General features: G+C 43.4%; 1 protein-coding gene across 5 annotated transcripts in view; it reads left to right on the top strand.

Annotated features, from left to right (window-relative positions):
- Positions 1-19,643, top strand: part of GRM5 (glutamate metabotropic receptor 5) — a 259,832-nt gene that overhangs the window by 122,346 nt on the left and 117,843 nt on the right. For all 5 annotated transcript variants that reach the window (XM_083609574.1, XM_083609575.1, XM_083609573.1 and 2 more), the window contains exon 3: positions 1,823-2,072. In XM_083609574.1, the coding sequence (XP_083465700.1) occupies positions 1,823-2,072 (250 nt within the window). The remainder of the gene's footprint in view (positions 1-1,822; positions 2,073-19,643) is intronic.

A 19,643-nucleotide genomic window follows, 5' to 3' on the forward strand; every position in this document is an offset into this window, starting at 1 on the left:
TTATCTACTTGCACTTTGACGTGCTTTCGAACTGCTAGGTTGGCAGGAGCAGGGACCGAGCAATGGGAGCTCACCCCATCGCGGGGATTCGAACCGCCGACCTTCTGATCAGCAAGTCCTAGGCTCTGTGGTTTAACCCACAGCGCCACCCACGTCCCTTATTTTCATCGGCGAAATGTTGGAGGGCATGGAGTTATGCGACCCCTGAGCCAAGGAGATAAGTAACTTTGCAGTCTTTAGAAGACATCTGAAGGCAATGGAAAATGAGTGAGGTCCCAACCAAAGAAGAATGGCAACTTAAACTGATGGAATACGCACAGCTAGCATATAGAATAAGAGAACAAGAAGAATGCGCGTTTAAAGAAAACTGGAAAATGTTCACGGAATATATGGATAAAAATTGTGTTCATTTAAAAACTCAGGTAGCATTAAGATAAATTCAACAGTGTTAATAAGTTTTGATGGGTGTAACATGGATTATGGAATGGTTTAGTTCATGTAAAATATGCAGGGCTGTATGGTATGTGCCCAATGCTTAAGCCAAGATCTTACTACATCTGAAAGGTTAATAAAGTTGTGGCCAATTTTAATCCCATAACACGTTGTCACGAGTCATTATTCCACCCAGGTGTTGCCTGGGGTCGGGGGGGGGGGTCTCCGCCTGGGCACGCAATATTAGGATACCAGAGATGCACCCTGCCTGGCCTCTAGTCCGTAGCATGGCAATGAGCCATATGTATGGAAATGAATGGCGAGACCCAGAGAGAACACATGTAAGCACTTTACCCGTTGGGATAATGGTACATGTTCCAGCTCACAGGAGCCTATGCAATTGCAAAATGAACAGAAATGCTATAAAATCACAATTGCCCTTTTCTTTTTTCCTCGGAACAGCTTTGTGAGCGGGGTGGTTGTTGCTGTTGTTGTTTTTAAGAAGGAAAATGAGGCTGAAACCAGACGTTTTCCCTGAATATCTCTGAAATGTATCTACAGCAAAGGAAAGGCTGGAATCTGATTCATCCAGTTTTAAGTCCCCAGGTCTTGCACACTGAACCAGTACTGCTACTACTGCTAATATCATTAGGTGGTATGCAACTAGGTTTTTCTCAGAGCATACCCATTGAAATGACTTACTCAACCTCACTCATTTCAGTGTGTCTGAGTAAAACTTAGCTGTATAACACCCTTCTTATTATTTCATTTATGAATCACTTCCCACAAACTGCCCCGAAGCATTTTGCAATATAATAAAAATATGTAAAAAACAATTCTATATAGACTGTTAAAACAACTGCACATATAAAAATATTTTTAAAAAAACAACAACACAGTTTTAAACCACATTTGCACGTATATAAAATCAAATCCAAAACAGACACCAATGGGGATAAAAAAAACCCTCCATTTAGAAGGTTTGCTGGAAGAAGCAGTTTGGATTTGATATCCCGATTTATCACTACCCGAAGGAGTCTCAAAGCGGCTAACATTCTCCTTTCCCTTCCCCTCCCCACAACAAACACTCTGTGAGGTGAGTGAGGCTGAGAGACTTCAGAGAAGTGTGACTAGCCCAAGGTCACCCAGCAGCTGCATGTGGAGGAGCGGAGACGCGAACCCGGTTCACCAGATTACAAGTCTACCGCTCCTAACCACTACACCACACTAGCAGGTGCCGGAAAGAACAGAGAATGCACTTATCAGATAGGCAGTGGCAAGGAGTTCCAAAGTTGCATAAAATGATGGCGCTGCCTAGATTACCACTGCTTAGGAACCTTATTGCTAATGTCTTTGTGTGCGTTTTTTTCTTCTTCTTCTTCTCTCTCAGGAAACTATGGCGAAAGTGGAATGGAAGCTTTCAAAGACATGTCGGGCAAGGAAGGGGTCTGCATCGCCCATTCCTACAAGATCTACAGCAACGCCGGCGAGCAGAGCTTTGATAGGCTATTGGAGAAGCTGAGAAGCCATTTGCCCAAGGCGAGAGTTGTGGTGTGCTTCTGTGAGGGCATGACAGTACGAGGGCTGCTGATGGCTATGAGGCGCTTGGGCCTCACTGGAGAATTCCTGTTGCTGGGCAGGTGAGTAAATCTGCAGATAGCTGCTGCCTTTTTCATAGGAGTGCAAAGCTCATTTTTAGTCTGCGCTATTCAAATGAGGGTGGCCCTCCAATGAAAGAAATGAGTTGCGTGAAGTTCAGCCGGTGAAATCAAACATGCAAATCTGTGAAATAGTACAGAATTTAAAAGCAAGCTTTGGGGATTTGGATATTGCACAGACATTTGCACCAAGGAAAACCTTAGAAGAAGCATCACTTCCTGTGTGAGAAAGAAGAATGCCTCTCCTGAGATGGTGCTGACCGTTTTGCATTGTACAAGCATGTGAGTTAATAGGGCACCTTTTAAAAAGGCCTTTCACCAATTGCGCATGTAAATCTGTGCAAGCGTTGGATAGCTCATATTTCTGGAAATGTTGAAAGCAGGTGCAAACTCCTTCAATTGAATCAAATGAAGGAGGTCTTGCCGGCATTGTGATCTTCATCCAGTTCCCATTGAATTAACTGAGTATGTCATTTGATGCAGATGGGGTTAAAAATCCGACTATTTGTGAATGACTTGAGCTGAACTGGGAACCGTTGTCTTTTCTGTTTGTTTGTTTGTTTGTTTTTAAAATAACATTTAGCAGAAACACAACGAGCTTCTTAACTAGACTTGGTCATACCTTTTGTGATCAAAACCTATGCATAAATCAGAACTGGCTGGCTATTATAATCCAGATAGAAAATAAACTTGTATTGACCACACATTGTCTGAGAAATTAACAAAGCAGAATTTTCATTGAGTTGGAAGGAGTACTTGACAGAAGAGTTTCTTTTCGGTTTTCCCTTACCAAGAGGAGGGATTAACAATAGCATGTAAAACAAAAGTTCTATCTTGTTCAGTTTAAGAGAGAGAGAGTGTGTGTTTGCAGAGGATAGCTCTTGGTGCCCCTATAAATTGTATATGATATAAATGAATAACCCCATTATATATGTCTTGCTATATGAAGAACAATCTGTTTATCTGCATTGGCTGTCTTTGAGGGTGTTGGGTCTTAACAATGTAAGTCATATAAATGAGTAAGTTCAAAGTTATTGTTGCTAGCTTTTCATAAGATGTTGTAAAACATGGGTAGGCAAACTAAGGCCCGGGGGCCGGATGCGGCCCAATCGCCTTCTCAGTCTGGCCCATGGACGGTCCGGGAATCAGTGTGCTTTTACATGAGTAGAATGTGTCCTTTTATTTAAAATGCATCTCTGGGTTATTTCTGGGGCATAGGAATTTGTTGATTTCCCCCCCCAAAAATAGTCCGGCCCGCCACAAGGTCTGAGGGACAGTGGACCGGCTCCATGCTGAAAAAGTTTGCTGACTTCTGTTGTAAAAGGTAAAATCGTCAAGATAGTGGATGGAGGTAGGAAGGCACTTCCCCACACAAATTAAATTGTGGATATAGATTCTGTTTGAATGCCCATTGTGATGTAATTGTGCACTCCTTGTAGATTGGGCTTAGGCGGCCCAAAAGAATTGGAAGGGTAAAACTGCTTCACTGCCTTAAGTGATATGGTTGTCTGTGAGAGACTGTGGTAATGAAAAGGGTTAATAAGACAGAACCAACAGATGGTTGGCTCTGGGACATCACCTCCTATGGTGCTCTGTGGCTCCCTGGCTACATCTTGGATGTTGCATGGAATACCACCTAGACAGGTTGGCAGAGGCCTAATACAGTGGCGCAGACTTGGGTGCCGCACTGTGGGTGCCCAGCACACAAGCGCCACACTACGGCATCTCCATTCCTCTGGTTTTATATCTTTAAGATGGGATTCTGTAGCAGGAGGTACTGGCAAGGATTTCTTTGCATGACTGAAGAGTTAGCCAATTACAGGTCTGTTGCTCACAATCTAAAGTTTTATACAGAGGAGACAACTGGAGGAGAAGATGGGGCAGGAATAAACAGGGATGCAATATTCAATATATACATACTTGAGTCTTTTGATAGACAACCGAGTCTCTCCTAGCTTCATAGCGCTGGGGAAATAGAGCTGGGCTGTTTGCCAGCCCCACTTGACAGCCACACATGGGATCAGCTGTTTTTCAGGAGTTGTAATATAGTGCTAGACTGAATACAGAAGCTGGGAGCAGATCCAGCCTGTTTATGACCACTGCTTCAGGCAGGAGAGATGATTCAAGCCTCTTATTCCCCATCAATGAACAGGAAGTGCAGATCAGTAAGGGGTCGTGTAATGGAACGCTGCTGTTTGTTTATATTGGAGCAATAAAACTTTGACTGGATAGTTACTGTTGGTTTTCCCTTACTGGAGAAGAAAAAAGAAACTGAAATGGATATCCACAACCAAATCCCAATTCAGTAAAAATCTGCATACTTGCAAGGAGTGTTTGCCAAGGGAGAACAAAGCATTTTGTATTTAATTTGTACAGTAGTTGTTGTATTACCTCCCAAAACCAAATTCAAAAGAGAGAGAAAAAGGACTTCCACAACAGTCTTAAGAGATGATGTCTTGGTATCAACTAGGAGCCTAGGAACCAGACTTATATTGAGTCAGACTATTTGTCTATCTAGCTCAGTGGCTGTTTGGGGTCTCAGATAGGAGTCTCTCCTTTTCCTACTCGGAGATGCCAAGAGCTGAATTTGGGACCTTCTGCATCAAAGCAAATGTTCTAGCACTGAGCCACAGCCCTTCCTTACTTCCTAGAAGGGAGACAGTGGAACAGATTGCCTTGGGAGGAGCTGCACACTCCATCGCTGGAAATACTTAAGCTGAAGCTGAACAGTCACCTGTCAGGTGGGCTGTGCTTGTATCCTGTATTTTAGTTAATCCACCAAGGAAGGAGTGTGATGACCTCTGTGGCCCCTTCCAGCTCTAAATTTCCTGTCTCTGTGGCTCCTAGCAACTCACACTATCAACGTGTTAAGAAGGCATCTCCCTAAGAACCAAAAAGAGGGACAAAAATGGGGTTCATGGTTTTCCAGAGACTTGTAATGGAAAGTACTATAAGGATGGTCCCTGATACATAGGGACAGTTGGAAAATATGTGTGCCGATTCAGTTTTTAATCCTGTTCCTCTTTATTCCCAGCCTCCTCTGCCTCTTCTCCCAGGCCCATTTCTTTTACGGTTTTAATTCCTCGAGTTAGGTGGCTTTGTAATGGAATTGCATTTTATGAATGCCAAGAGCTGCGTTGGGGGAGCACTCGTCAAAGAGCGGGATGTGAATCTTGAAGAATAAATGAATAGATGTTTTCATGCGGTGATCATTTCCAGGGCCCTGAGAGAGTCACTAGTGCGCCACCAAGAAATTAATCGAGACGGGACACGGGTGGCGCTGTGGGTTAAACCACAGAGCCTAGGACTTGCTGATCAGAAGGTCAGCGGTTTGAATCCCCACAACGGGGTGAGCTCCCATTGCTCCTGCCAACCTAGCAGTTCGAAAGCACATCAAAGTGCAAGTAGATAAATAGGTACCGCTCTGGTGGGAAGGTAAACGGCGTTTGCGTGCGCTGCTCTGGTTCGCCAGAAGCGGCTTAGTCATGCTGGCCACATGACCCAGAAGCTGTACGGCGGCTCCCTCAGCCAATAAAGCAAGATGAGCGCTGCAACCCCAGAGTCGGCCACGACTGGACCTAATGGTCAGGGTCCCTTTACCTTTACCTTTAAGAGACCCACAGGAGATACCCATAGAGAAGAGGCGGTCCCACTGTCTATTTCAAAGGGTCGCTGATATGCTTCCTTTCATCCCCTCTTCTACTCCTCCTTCACCTTAGAAATATAGAAACATAGGAAGATGCTATCAAGATCAGTATTGTCTGAACTGCACCGGCAGCAGCTCTCCAGGGTGTCAGATGTGGGACATTCCCAGTCTTACTAGGAGATGCCTGGGATTGAACCTGGGACCTTCTGCATGCAAAGCAGATGCTCTACCACTGAGCTCTGGCCCTTCCTATGTGCATATGGGCATAAGAAGCTGCCTTATACTGAGTCAGGCCCAATGGTCCACCCAGTTCCATATTGCCTATATTGGCAGGCAGCAGATCTCTAGCAGGGCTGGATTAAACCATGTGGAGGCCCCTAGGCAGTCAAAATCTTGGGGACCCCTTCACAATGATGTCGGTTTCTGAGTTAATGGGGGTTTCTCTTCCAAAATCAAATTCTTTCAAGTCTGAATCAATATTATTTTGATCCATTGTCGTGGGGGCCCCTAAAAGGGGTGGGGCCCATAGGCCAGATCGTACTCTGACTATTTGATAATCTGGCACTGATCTCCAGGGTTTCCGGAAGGGTTTTCCCCAGATCTACCTCAAGATGCTGGGAATTGAACTTGGCAGATGTTCTATTACTGAGCTATGGCCAATGATGATGATGATGATGATGATGATGATGCAATTTGTATTACATTACTCAAAACCAAAGATCTTCCCAAAGTGGCTCACAATCAAAAGGTTATAAATGAAGAATACAATAAAATAGACTTTTCCCAACCTTCCAGCTGTTTTGGACAACAACTCCCATGCTGGCTGGAGCTGATGGGAGTTGTAGTCCAAAACAGCTGGAGGTCATCACTAGGTTGGGGGAAGGCTCCAATAAAACAGCACCATGTGAATCCCATCTATAGAGTTGCGTGTGAAAATTAAGAGAGGAAAATTAAGTAGGACTAGAAGGCTGATCGCCGAAGAATTGATGCTTTTGAATTATGGTGCTGGAGGAGACTCTTGATAGTCCCATGGACTGCAAGAAGATCAAACCTATCCATTCTGAAGGAATGAGTGCTCACTGGAAGGACAGATCCTGAAGCTGTGGCTCCAATACTTTGGCCACCTCATGAGAAGAGAAGACTCCCTGGAAAAGGCCCTGATGTTGGGAAAGATGGAGGGCACAAGTAGAAGGGGACGACAGAGGACAAGATGGTTGGATGGTGTTCTTGAAGCTACCAGCATGAGTTTGACCAAACTGCGGGAGGTAGTGGAAGACAGGAGTGCCTGGCGTGCTCTGGTCCATGGGGTCACAAAGAGTCGGACACAACTAAATGACTAAACAACAACAAAAACAGTGCTGAATACCATCCTGTGCTTGTCTCTCACTTGTTTCTAGTGCACATAAACATAAACGCTTGCCCATGGACATTAAGTGCACAAGTTGTTATTTCAGAGTATGGCGTGGCTTCAAAATAAGCTGATAACACATTGCATTAAACACCTCATTGGCTTTTTAAACGGTGAAGAAGGAGTTGTTGTTTTCCAAACCAAGTGAAAACAGGAGACAGGCAGAACCTTCCCCAATGTTTAAAGAAGGGGGACATAGGCAATGAACCTAAGTTTGAGAATAGCGGGTTCTCCAAGAGGATTCTTGTTCTCCCATCTGTGAAATGTTGAAGGCTATGCTTATATATTTACAAAATCTAATTTATCAGCTGTCCACTTGCTGGCGTCCTCTGAGTGACATGTGAAGTAAAAACAAATTAAGAATCACCATTGCAATACAGCAAATTAAGACGCAACAAAGGAGACAATTATGCAATCAACCCTTTAAAACAGACACTAAGAGATTAAAACATTGCAGCAATGAACAATTGAAATAGAGTTTTTTAAAAAATAAAAATCAAGAGCAAAATAACATATTGTAACATTTTGTTTGATGGTATGTTGTGCTTTTAGCAGGAGCTTTACCCAGTTTATCATTTTGATTATTTACTAAAAGCATTTATTAAAAGACATCTGAAACTTTAACCTTACCAATTTTTAACAATATAATAAGCCAACTGAAGACAACTGTGTTGGTCACCCAGCACGTTCTTCCGATCACCAAAGAGGAAGTTAACATTCGATGTGGATCCAGGAAGTAGAGTGTGTTCCTGGGGGGGGGGGGAATTAGCTGCCTTCTGAACATATTGCTGGAGAAATCAGGAGGTTACTAATTGAGTTCAAACTAAATGAATTTGATTCCTCGTTAGCTGGGCAAATTACACCATCCTGGAATCCAGACCTTATTAGTCACTGAGATGTTTCTTACTTCATTTTATGTGTGGCTTTTACTGTGCCAAGAAGGAAGAAGATAGGAATCCTTATGCCTTTATATGGAATTCCTGTTTGCACCTCAAGTTCTGGAGATGTTTCTTCCTTGCCAAGGGAGCCATACGGAAGAGCGTGCCATTCAAATGGATAGCAGGCTTTTGAAAGCAGACCAATCCAAGCAGAGAGTGATACAAGCTTAAAAGCAAACTAAAAGCAGGATAAAACTCTGAAAGAGGAGGAGGGGGACTTTTCAGCCCAAGGGTCACTTGTCCTTATAGATGTCCTCCTGAGGGCCAGGTACTAGTGGTGGGCATGGCCAGAGACAAGCAGTGGGTGGAGCAACAGATATGGCTCTTGCCTTGGTAGAGAAGGCTACATGCAAGTCATGCACCCTTTCTAAAGACATGTTTCTCCATCTAGGCATGCAGAAGGCATGGTCCCAGTTCAAGGACACATTCCAGCCAGCAAAAAAGCACTCAAGGAGGAGGAATGGATGAACTGATTGATTGACTGATTGATTATTTGATTTCTATACCTCTTAATATATTTAAAATATCTCTAAGCGGTGTGCAGAAAACTGAAGCAACGAGAGACAGCAAACAAAATACCGTACTTTTCCAGGTATAAGACCAGGGTGTTTTTTACTAAAAAATAATGTTAAGGGGGGGTAGTCTTATACACATATAGTGCATAGGGGGAGCATGTGATTGGTTGCTGCCGCGAGCCAGAGATTGTCAGTGACTATTGGGTGTGTTATTGGTTGCTGCATCAAGGTCAGGTGTTGATTGGCTGTCATTGCGGTAATTTGGCGGGCGATTTGCAGCTTTTGTTGGCAAGGGGATAGAGGATTGGTTGCATCGTTCGCAGGTGAGCAACTTTTGGCAATTCCCCCTCAACAGCCGATTCTTCGTGACCCCATGGACCAGAGCACGCCAGGCATGTCTGTCTTCCACTGCCTCCCACAGTTTGGTCAAACTCATGCTGGTAGCTTCGAGAACACTGTCCAACCATCTCATCCTCTGTCGTCCCCTTCTCCTTCTGCCCTCCATCTTTCCCAACATCAGGGTCTTTTCCAGGGAGTCTTCTCTTCTCATTATGTGGCCAAAGTATTGGAGCCTCAGCTTCAGGATCTGTCCTTCCAGTGAGCACTCAGGGCTGATTTCCTTCAGAATGGATAGGTTTGATCTTCTTGCAGTCCATGGGACTCTCAAGAGTCTTCTGCAGCACCATAATTCAAAAGCATTAATTCTTCAGTGATCAGCCTTCTTTATGGTCCAGCTTTCACAATGTATGGAAGTGAAGTGAAAGCTTCCATTTTACCCGCACAAAAACCTTGTGAAGTAGGCTAGGCTACGAGATTGTGCCTGGCACAGGCTCACACCGTGAGCTTCACAGCCAAGTGGGGATTTGAACTCAGGTCTCCATCATCTGGCACTCTAGCCATTCCACTGTGCTGTGAAAGGAGGCTGTATGAAAGCCAGGCCAAATTCTGATCTGTAAGATAGATGATGTGATAAATTCCCCTACAAGTGGATTAAAATGACATGGAGTTGCAAATAGCAGACCTGTTCCTCCCTCAGCATGACTGACGGATCGTTTGCTGGGAAGCTGTTGCGTCTCTGGAGGTTAAAGCTGAAAGCGACTGATAACGTGGAGAAAATACCAAAAACCTTGAAACAGAGATCCGTTCGCAAGGGTCTTGAGAAAGACCTGTAAATCTTGGCAGCAGGAGGCGATTCTCAGGAAGTATGGTTTATGTGCAGAGGGCAGGGGGATACTTTCCCCAAGAATAAGAGCCAAACCAACATCCTTTTGATCTTTTATTCTTTTAATTGGAAAAGGCACTAGAATCACTGAAAAGGTGAACTGAATGATGTATTCACAGAGGTGGAAACTATAGACATGGAAAATTGAATTTATACTATGTGTTGTATCCAATATTCATCCTAGAGTATACAAAGGAGTTCCTTTCATTTTCCAAATTGAGTTTCATCTTTTAATTGCTGCTTAGTTTTAATGGCATTGTTTTATTGCATGCCTTAATTTTTTACGTTTAATGCTTTTGAGAGATTGTTTTATTGTGTTTTAGTAATTATATATGTCAATATTTTAATGTGTGTGTAATTGTTTTTTATACTTGTAAACTTAGAAACTTATATTGACGGTAATAACGATGATAATAATAAGAGCAGACCCACTGAAAGTAATGGAAATGACTAACTTAGGTCCATTAATTTCAAAGGGCAATCAGTTAAAAAAAATTGCCTCGGAATTCCCATGACGGTTCTCTGACAGGGAACATGCTTTGTTGTCTCGCAAAAGTAAAGAAAATCTTCACTTTAAAAAACAACAACAGCTCGCCTTCCCCCACCACTCCCTTACCTGGCTGATTGAGAAAGTCTCTGAATAACTGTTGTTACAGCAATTATGCCTGTTTGTTTAACAAATATGCCACTTCTCCAAGAGTAAGCGGCCTTGCAGTCAGTGGACCTTACCTCTGAGTATACAGGTTTGGCACAGGAGAGCTGAGATCAATTATGATCAGAGCTATTTTTTTAGAAAAAGAGGTGCCGGAACTCACCATGAATGCCTCCCTTGTTCTCTTATAATGGTAATGGCGCCCACCTGAGAGGTGCTGGAACTGAGTTCCAGCAAGTTCTGGCTGGAAAAAAAGCCCTGGTTATGATATTGTTGCAGCTGGACTGAATCCATACTAATACAGTCGGACCTTGGAAGTCGAACAGAATCTGTTCCGGAAGCCCGTTTGACTTCCAAAATGTTCAGAAACCAAAGTGCGGCTTCTGATTGGCTGCAGAAAGCTCCTGCAGCCGATCGGAAGCCATGGAAGCCCAATTGGACGTTCGGCTTCCAAAAAAACGTTCTAAAACCAGAACACTCACTTCCAGGTTTTGATAGTTCAGGAGCCGAAACAGATGAGTACCATGGTGTTCAACAACAAAGGTATGACTGTACTATGAAATGTGAACTGGCATGATCCAAATGTGAGCTACAAAATCCGCAATTGTTAAACAAACAGATATTTGGAGGAGTGAGTCCCATCCCTAATTATACCCTGGAATTCAAAGGCTCCATTTAGCTGCCAACAGTGGTTGATAGATTTTCCTCCATTAAGTGATGCTTGCTTAAGCCCATCTAAGGTAGCGACCCTCAATGCATCCTGCGGATGTGAAGTCCTTAAGCTGGTGAAATATTGTACTTTGGCTATTTCCATGGCTCAGATCGCATGCCATGCACAGAGAAAGTGAAATCCCTGCGTAGTGAATCTCCGGGCCTGTGGATGTTGCGGGACTCCAACTCCCATCAGTCACAGCCAGCATGGCCAATGGTGAGAGGTGATGGGCACTATAGTCCAGCAACATCTGAAGGGATACAGGTCCCCCAGTCCTGCTGCAGACTCTGAATACCGCTTATCCTTGAATCTTTGCCTTAGGCTGCCCCACCAAGCCTCCAAATGGAGTTTCTACTCTGAAGCGGGTGGGAGGACTGCATTTTATTTTTTGCAGGGGTTGAGAAGGAGCTCTAGTGAGTCACATGTTTTGCGACTGAATGCCTTGCAGAGGCTGAAATTTCAAATCATACTCCTACGCGCCGTGCCTCTTAGCCAAAGAAATCCGAGGAAAAAAGCTTCTTTTAGCTGGGCTCAAGCACAATGAGGAAATAGGTTTCCCTTTAAAATGTTAGACAGTTCCCTGAAAGCATTAAAAAATAATAATAAAGAGAAATAGGATGACACTGTTTAGTTGCAAATATATCAGCTTAAGTGCTTGGAAATCACACTGAAAACAAATTACGGGCTTTCATAGTGGAGCGGGCTGCTGGATCTCCTTTTCTTGGCACAAACCTGCAGCGGTATAATTATGGGTTGTAGTCAACTCATGTTTCCTCAGAGTAGACCAACTGAAATTAATGACCATGATGAACACAGGTCCATTAATTTCAGTGTGTTTACTCTGTGTAAATTGTAGCAGGATGAGACCCATTCCCCCCCCTTCCATTGTTTACATTTCAGTGGGGAAGCAAAGACGGATACCCAATGACATAATTCAATGGCAAACTGCCGGCTCCACATACAGAAGGTCTGAGGTTCAATCCATGATATCTTCAGGCTGTGTCGGGAAGGACTCCTGCCTGAAACCATAGAGAGATGCTTCCAGCCAGTGCAGGCAGCATGAGCTAGATGAACTGACAGTCCGACATGGTAGCTGTCAGGACTGGAGTCAGATGCAGGTCAGCACGAAAGACGCAGGGCTCCATTGTTGTTGTTGTTTAGTCATTTAGTTGTGTCCGACTCTTCGTGACCCCAGAGCACGCCAGGCACTCCTGTCTTCCACTGCCTCCCGCAGTTTGGTCAAACTCATGTTGGTAGCTTTGAGAACACTGTCCAACCATCTCGTCCTCTGCCGTCCCCTTCTCCTTGTGCCCTCCATCTTTCCCAGCATCAGGGTCTTTTCCAGGGAGTCTTCTCTTCTCATGAGGTGGCCAAAGTATTGGAGCCTCAGCTTCAGGATCTGTCCTTCCAGTGAGCACTCAGGGCTGATTTCCTTCAGAACGGATAGGTTTGATCTTCCAGTGAAGTTGACTCTTTATTCAAGGAAATAGCATATGACTCAGCAGAACTTCCCAGTTGGTCTTGTCACTGTGGAACAGTTGCCAGGACTGAAGGTCCTGCTTTGCACCCTTGCTAATGCTCCTCCTCTCCTAGATGTTTCCCAAGCAGTGTCTGCACACCTCTGGCCTCTGTTTTGCACTCCTCATTATTCTGCACGTTGTTAGAGACCAGTGGGGAGGGGAGATCGTCACAGCAGGAGAGGGAGACTCCCTGGATTCTTCAGCAGCCTCTTGACTCCCCTCCTCTGCTCCAGCCTCAAAGTCTGAACTGCTCCCTATCACAGGCTCTCCCTGCTCACTAAACCCTGTTGCCCCTTCAGTATCCGGTCCCTCTCCCCAATCTTTCCCCTTGGACTGGTCCTCAGCATCCCACCAGCAATTCCTTGGCTCTAAGCCTTCCTTCTCTGGAGTTTCCCTTGGGGGTTCCCCAGCTGCTGCCCCGCACAACCCTTCTTTGTCTAGCCAGTGCATGACAGTATAAGGAAGATTCCTATGGTCACCTTTTCTGCTCATTTCTCCCCTTAGGCAATTGGATAGTGCCACACACCTCTAAGTATATTTTGAGAGAGAGAATCTGTATTGTTCATTCCAAAGGCCATTGGGACATTATGCAGTGAAGAGCACATTAAGCAAAAAAAAAAAAAAAGACATTTGTGTATAACATGGGAGGGCATTCCAGGAGGTGGAGGAGGAAATGTGTCTTGTCAATCATCTGCCCTTTGGGTGGCCTCTTAGAAATCACCGAAAAGGAGGACCCATTTGCATACAATTTGTGTGTGTGAATATTTATACATAGATGCCAGTTCGGAAATAATTACTATAATTTAAAAAGGCTAGACCTTTGAATATTTTCACACCACCTATTTCCTCAGCCTCGAGATAATGTGCCACAGTTGAAGCCACATCAGTATTAAAATCACTGTGCAGAATAAAACTCAGCAGATAACCGAGGCAGAGTTGAAATAAGATAAAATAAAATAACCTGTGGGGAGTAAGCTCCGGGAAAAGCCGGGGAAGACAAACGTGACATTAATATGTGCCAGAGTGTCATTTGTGCCAGCGCTCAATAAGTTTAGAGGTCATTGCATCATAGTAGAGAAGTCTGAGACCAGGTGAGCTGTAAAAAAAAAGGTGAAGGACCCCTGGACTGTTAAGTCCAGTCAAAGGCAAATTTGGGGTTGTGGTGAGGTGGCGCTGTGGTCTAAACCACTGAGTCTCTTGGGCTTGCCAATCAGAAGGTCAGCGATTTGAATCTCCATGACGGAGTGAGCTCCCATTGCTCTGTCCCAGCTCCTGCCAACCTAGCAGTTCGAAAGCACGCCAGCGCAAGTAGATAAATAGGTACTGCTGTGGCAGGAAGGTAAATGGTATTTCCATGTGCTCTGGTTTCCATCACGGTGTCCCGTTGCGCTAGAAGCGGTTTAGTTATACTGGCCACATGACCCAGAAAGCTGTCTGTGGACAAATGCCGGTGAGCTGAGCACCCATTCAGCCTGCTTCCCAGTCCTGCTAACTTGAAAATGGATTCCAGGTCCATAAGAATGAATAGGTCCCTTGCCATGAACTTCAATGGAATGTGAATTTCACCTGTTCTCCTACGTTGGTGGTCATATCTGCATTTTATGGTAATGAACACCATTATTCAGCTATGCACTGCATGAATACGCCTTTCCTTTTTGTATGTCCTTGTTCTCCCACCAATCAGCTGCATTGGATGACCCTGGTTTCTAGCATTCATTAGAGGTTTTGAAGCAGAAGGTTGGATGGCCATCTGTCATGGATGCTTTGGTTGAGATTCCTGCATTGCAGGGGGCTGGACGAGATGACCTTCAAGGTCCCTTCCAACTCTACAGTTCTATGATGGGCTGCTTCAAGACCCCTGATTCTCTCTTCTGAAGGTTCTTTCTCTCAAAACAGACAGGACTAGGGACGGATGAATCTGCCAGTCTTGGTTTCTCTCCGTTTCTCATTCTTCCCATCTTGAATTCAGTTTTCCACATCGCTGCATCAGTTTGCAATACAAGAAAGTCCTAGTGGAAATTCATCCACATTTGAGGGTGAACTTCTACTATGCACATTTTTATATCTAATTTCCCCCAATATGCGCATTTTTTGCAAATCCAATGTCCCCAATAGAACACATTATAGGAGCCATTTTTGTAGGGGAAGTAACAAGTAGAGCAGACTGTACTCTGTTTTCCTAACTGGGAGTACTATTATTATAATTTCTGAACTTAGAGAAGTGTCCCACTTCCCACAGCCTACCTGCTGTGGTTCATCCTTCCCAGTGCTTTTTTTCTGGGGGGGACGCAGGGGTACACATACTCCTAAATGGTGATTTTTCTTGAGTCAAAATGAGAGTACCCCTAAAAATTTAATTTTTTTTTAGAAAAAAAGCACTGATCCTTCCCATCCCTCACTTTACGGAGTTTGGACCATTCCAATAGCAAGTACTGAAAGCTAAGGGTTTTTCAAGCTTATTTTTACATTTGGAAGGACTTGTGGTTGGTCTTCTTCTGTGGCACATTGGCTACACACAGGCCAATGGTTTATTAGGCAAATAATGTGCACTGTGCCCATCCACTCTCTTCTCGTTTCTCCTCTCTTCCTCTCCTCATGTACCCAGTAAGATATCCTGGTTTATTTCTCACGGTTTCCCATGATGTCCCAACTGGGAAATTGCTGTTTAATGACTTTGTATGAAGCAGGTTATTAAACCAGGACCGGACTTTTTTTTTTGTTTTTGTTTTAAATAAATGGTTGCTTGATATTCTGGTTGGTAAGCAGTGCTTAAACCGCAGTTTCCTGCTTCAGACTTCACAGGACACTGTGGTTTTACAAACCTTAATATATTCCTCAAAAGAGAAGGAGAAGCGTGAGAAAGGAGCATGTGGGCACAAGCGCAATACTTCGTTTGAGACTTACATCTGCACCAGGCCATAAATACCTGAATAATAATAATAATAATAATAATAATAATAATAATAATAATAATAAAAATAAATAAATAAATAAATAATTTCATTTATACCCCACCCTCCCCAGCCAAGACCGGGCTCAGGGCGGCTAATAACCAATAATAAAAACAAGTTGATTAAAATACAATTTAAAAAAACAAGATTAAAATACAACATTAAAACATTAGGATGCAGCCTCTTCACAGGAGGAGAAAGGAAAAAGAAAGAGGGGGAGGGAATCAGTTTAAGCCAAAGGCCAGGTGGAACAACTCTGTCTTACAGGCCCTGCGGAAAGAAATCAGATCCTGCAGGGCCCTGGTCTCATGAGACAGAGCGTTCCACCAGGCCGGAGCCAGTGCTGAAAAGGCCCTGGCTCTGGTTGAGGCTAAACTAACTTCCTTAAGGCCCAGGAACTCTAGGGTGTTGCTATTTATGGACCTTAAGGTCCTCTGTGGGGCACACCAGGAGAGGCAGGATCCAGCATATGGACAGGCTGGTACAACTCGTGAGGAGCATATCCCATCAGCTATGTACAGTGCTTTTGGGGGGGCATGCAGGGGTACACATACCCCTAAACATTTTGTGAATCTAACAGGAGAAGAAACTAAAAAAATAAAAATTTAAGTTTCTTCTCTAGCACAGTGAATCATCAGTTCCATTGCTACCCCCAATGGCGGCCTCATTCCCTGTCATGGTGTTTCCTGAGTCTCAGACAGAAGCGAGCGTTTATGTTGATTTTCTTGAGTCAAAATGAGAGTACCCCTAAACATTTTTGGGGGGTGAGGGAAAGCACTGGCTATGTAAAGTGGCACACAAAGAGCTCAATATGTCTGCTATCTGACAGAGTGGTGCCAAAATTAAGCTCCGGTCATGCCATAACACATGGCTGGTCGGTTGCATTTGGTGCTGTGGGTCGCAGACCTGCATACATGTGTAGCTTCAAGAATCAAAACACGAAGCTGTGATTCCTGCATCACAGGGCCTTGGACTACTCTATGATTCTATGCGGTCAGAGATGTACCTGTGTTAAGAAGGAACATCTTCTGTCTTATGAACAGCTTGGTTGTTGTCTCCTACGAGTGTTTCTGTTAGTATAGTTAATTCTGCTGCTTGCCAAGTGAGACCAGGATTTATTTCAGCGGACTTTTGAAAAAATGAAAAAGGGTTGATGGCAGCGAGTAGGCATTTTTCTAATGCCTTACTGACCTTGAAATGTAAAACACAAAACTAGAGCCAGAACGAAAAGATTTATGCCCCATATCCCTGCCGGATGCGAGAATTCCGGCCAAGACAGCCCAAGGTTTGGCTTTTGTTAATGGAACTGTGATTCGTACCTCTGGGTACCGTGGCTAGAGATGGATTTTGGAAATGTTTCAGTGAAAAGCTCCGAAGATAATCAAGGGTCTATATGTCAAATAACGTTAAGAGGAAAGGGCTGAAATGAGATAAGGACGGGAGCTGAGACTGTTCATGGTACTGTGTGTGGGTGTGCATTTTCAGTAGTGTAAAGGCATGTTTCCCCTTTACCGGGGGAATTTGTTTTGTTTTTTTAATAATATTTATTAAAGTTTTAAAGGTTACAAAAAGAAAAAGTAAAAACACCATATTAAACAAAAACAAAACAACACATCACAATAAGGAAAAAAAAGAAAGAGAAAGAAAAAGAAGAAAACAGAAAAATAAAATCCATTAAAAAACACAGCGAATCTTCCCATAACTTATCTTTCATTTGCTTGTTTCCTTGACCTCCTCACACCTCCCTTTTTTGTATTCTAGTTCGGTTAACTATTTCAGCAAATCCTTTCCATCTTTTCCAATTTTTGTCCTGTAATTTATCTTAATATAATGTAACTTTACTTTCCCTCCTTTCACCAATTAACAGTCTATTTTTTCCTAAACCTTTATAACATTTCTGCTAACCACATAACTTCATTCCAACATCCTTCTAACATTCATTAATTTTACAATGTTTCTGTAGATAGTCTTTAAATTTCTTCCAATCTTCCTCCACCGACTCTTCTCCCTGGTCTCGGATTCTGCCAGTCATTTCCGCCAGTTCCATGTAGTCCATCACCTTCATCTGCCATTCTTCCCGGGTGGGTAGATCTTGTGTCTTTCAGTACTTTGCAATAAGTATTCTTGCTGCTGTTGTAGCATACATAAAGAAAAGTCTATCCTTCTTTGGCACCAATTGGCCGACCATGCCCAGGAGAAAGGCCTCTGGTTTCTTCAGAAAGGTATATTTAAATACCTTCTTCATTTCATTGTAGATCATCTCCCAGAAAGTCTTAATCCTTGGGCATGTCCACCAAAGGTGAAAGAATATACCTTCAGTCTCTTTGCATTTCCAACATTTATTATCGGGCAAATGATAAATTTTTGCAAGCTTGACTGGTGTCATGTACCACCTGTAGATCATTTTCATTATATTCTCTCTTAAAGCATTACATGCCGTGAACTTCATACCTGTGGTCCATAACTGTTCCCAGTCAGCCATCATCATGTTATGTCCAACATCTTGTGCCCATTTAATCATAGCAGATTTCACCATTTCATCCTAAGTGTTCCATTTCAACAGCAAGTTATACATTCTTGACAAGTTCTTAATTTTGGGATCTAGCAGTTCTGTTTCCAATTTTGATTTTTCCACCTGGAAGCCAATTTTTTTGTCCAGATTATATGCCTCCATTATCTGGTAATAATGAAGCCAGTCTCTCACTCTATTTTTTAATTTTTCAAAACTCTGCAGTTTTAAAATGTCTCCCTCTTGTTCCAAAATTTCCCAATATTTCGGCCATTTGGCCTCCATATTGAGCTTTTTCTGAGCCTTCGCTTCCATTGGTGACAACCACCTTGGGGGTTTATTTTCAAGCAAGTCCTTATATCTTATCCAGACATTGAACAGTGCTTTTCTGACAATATGGTTTTTAAACGCTTTATGTGCTTTGACCTTATCATACCACAGATATGCATGCCACCCAAATACATTGTTAAAACCTTCTAAGTCCAGCACGTCAGTGTTTTCAAGAAGCAGCCATTCTCTCAGCCAGCAAAAAGCGGCTGATTCATAATAAAGTTTTAAGTCTGGCAGGGCAAATCCACCTCTTTCTTTAGCATCAGTTAATATCTTAAATTTTATTCTAGGCTTCTTGCCCTGCCAGACAAATCTAGAAATATCTCTCTGCCACTTCTTGAAACACTCCATACCGGGGGAATTTGTACAAACGTTTGCTTATGCAAACATGTTTCACACTCTTCCAAACTCCCCATTGTCCTCACTAGTCCCCAGCGATGCGATAATGGTGATGCCATTGGGAGTGGTTTTTAGGAAATTTGGTACACAGATGACACCCAGCTCTGAAACATCTGAATCAAGGAAGGCTGTGCAAGCCCTAAGCAGGTGTCTGCACTTAATGATGGGCTGGATGAGGACCAGTAAACAGACTCTGAATCCTGGCAAGAGAAAGATGCTTTTTAATAGAGACCCATAGGACCTCTGGGGCTAGGAGTGCCATTTGCCAGCTTTGGTTGGCAAGTCAGCTGTAGCTGTTTCTGGATCAGGATACTGAGCCCCTGTCTTCCATGCACTGGTAACTATAGGGATGTGTATAGATGCTAGGCGATGATATATTTATTAGATATTCTCCTTTCTTTCTCACATTTGTGAGTTCGCTGGAGTGCATCCGCTTTCAGCTTAGGAGGAAGCTTAGATAGGCTGGTTTCAGCCTTTTTGTTTAAGTAATCTAGGATGCCTTAAGGGATGTTGGATTCTCCTGGTTTTTCCAGCCCCTCCTTTAAAACAATAATTACACAAGCAGTCTTCTAAAAGTTGAAAATAACATTTACTCACTCTGTTTGTGTTGCAGAATAACAGATACAGCTGCTTTGTTGAGGCAGGCTTAAAATAGTAATTCAGTTACAAAGTCTAGCTTAAGACGGAGTCTCAACTGTAGCTCAGACTTAGCAGTTGCTCTCACATTCCTGGCTTGGTGATGAAATGAAGA

This window comes from Podarcis filfolensis, assembly GCF_964270895.1.
Source record: "Podarcis filfolensis genome assembly, chromosome: 4".
Classification (NCBI taxonomy): Eukaryota; Metazoa; Chordata; class Lepidosauria; order Squamata; family Lacertidae; genus Podarcis; species Podarcis filfolensis.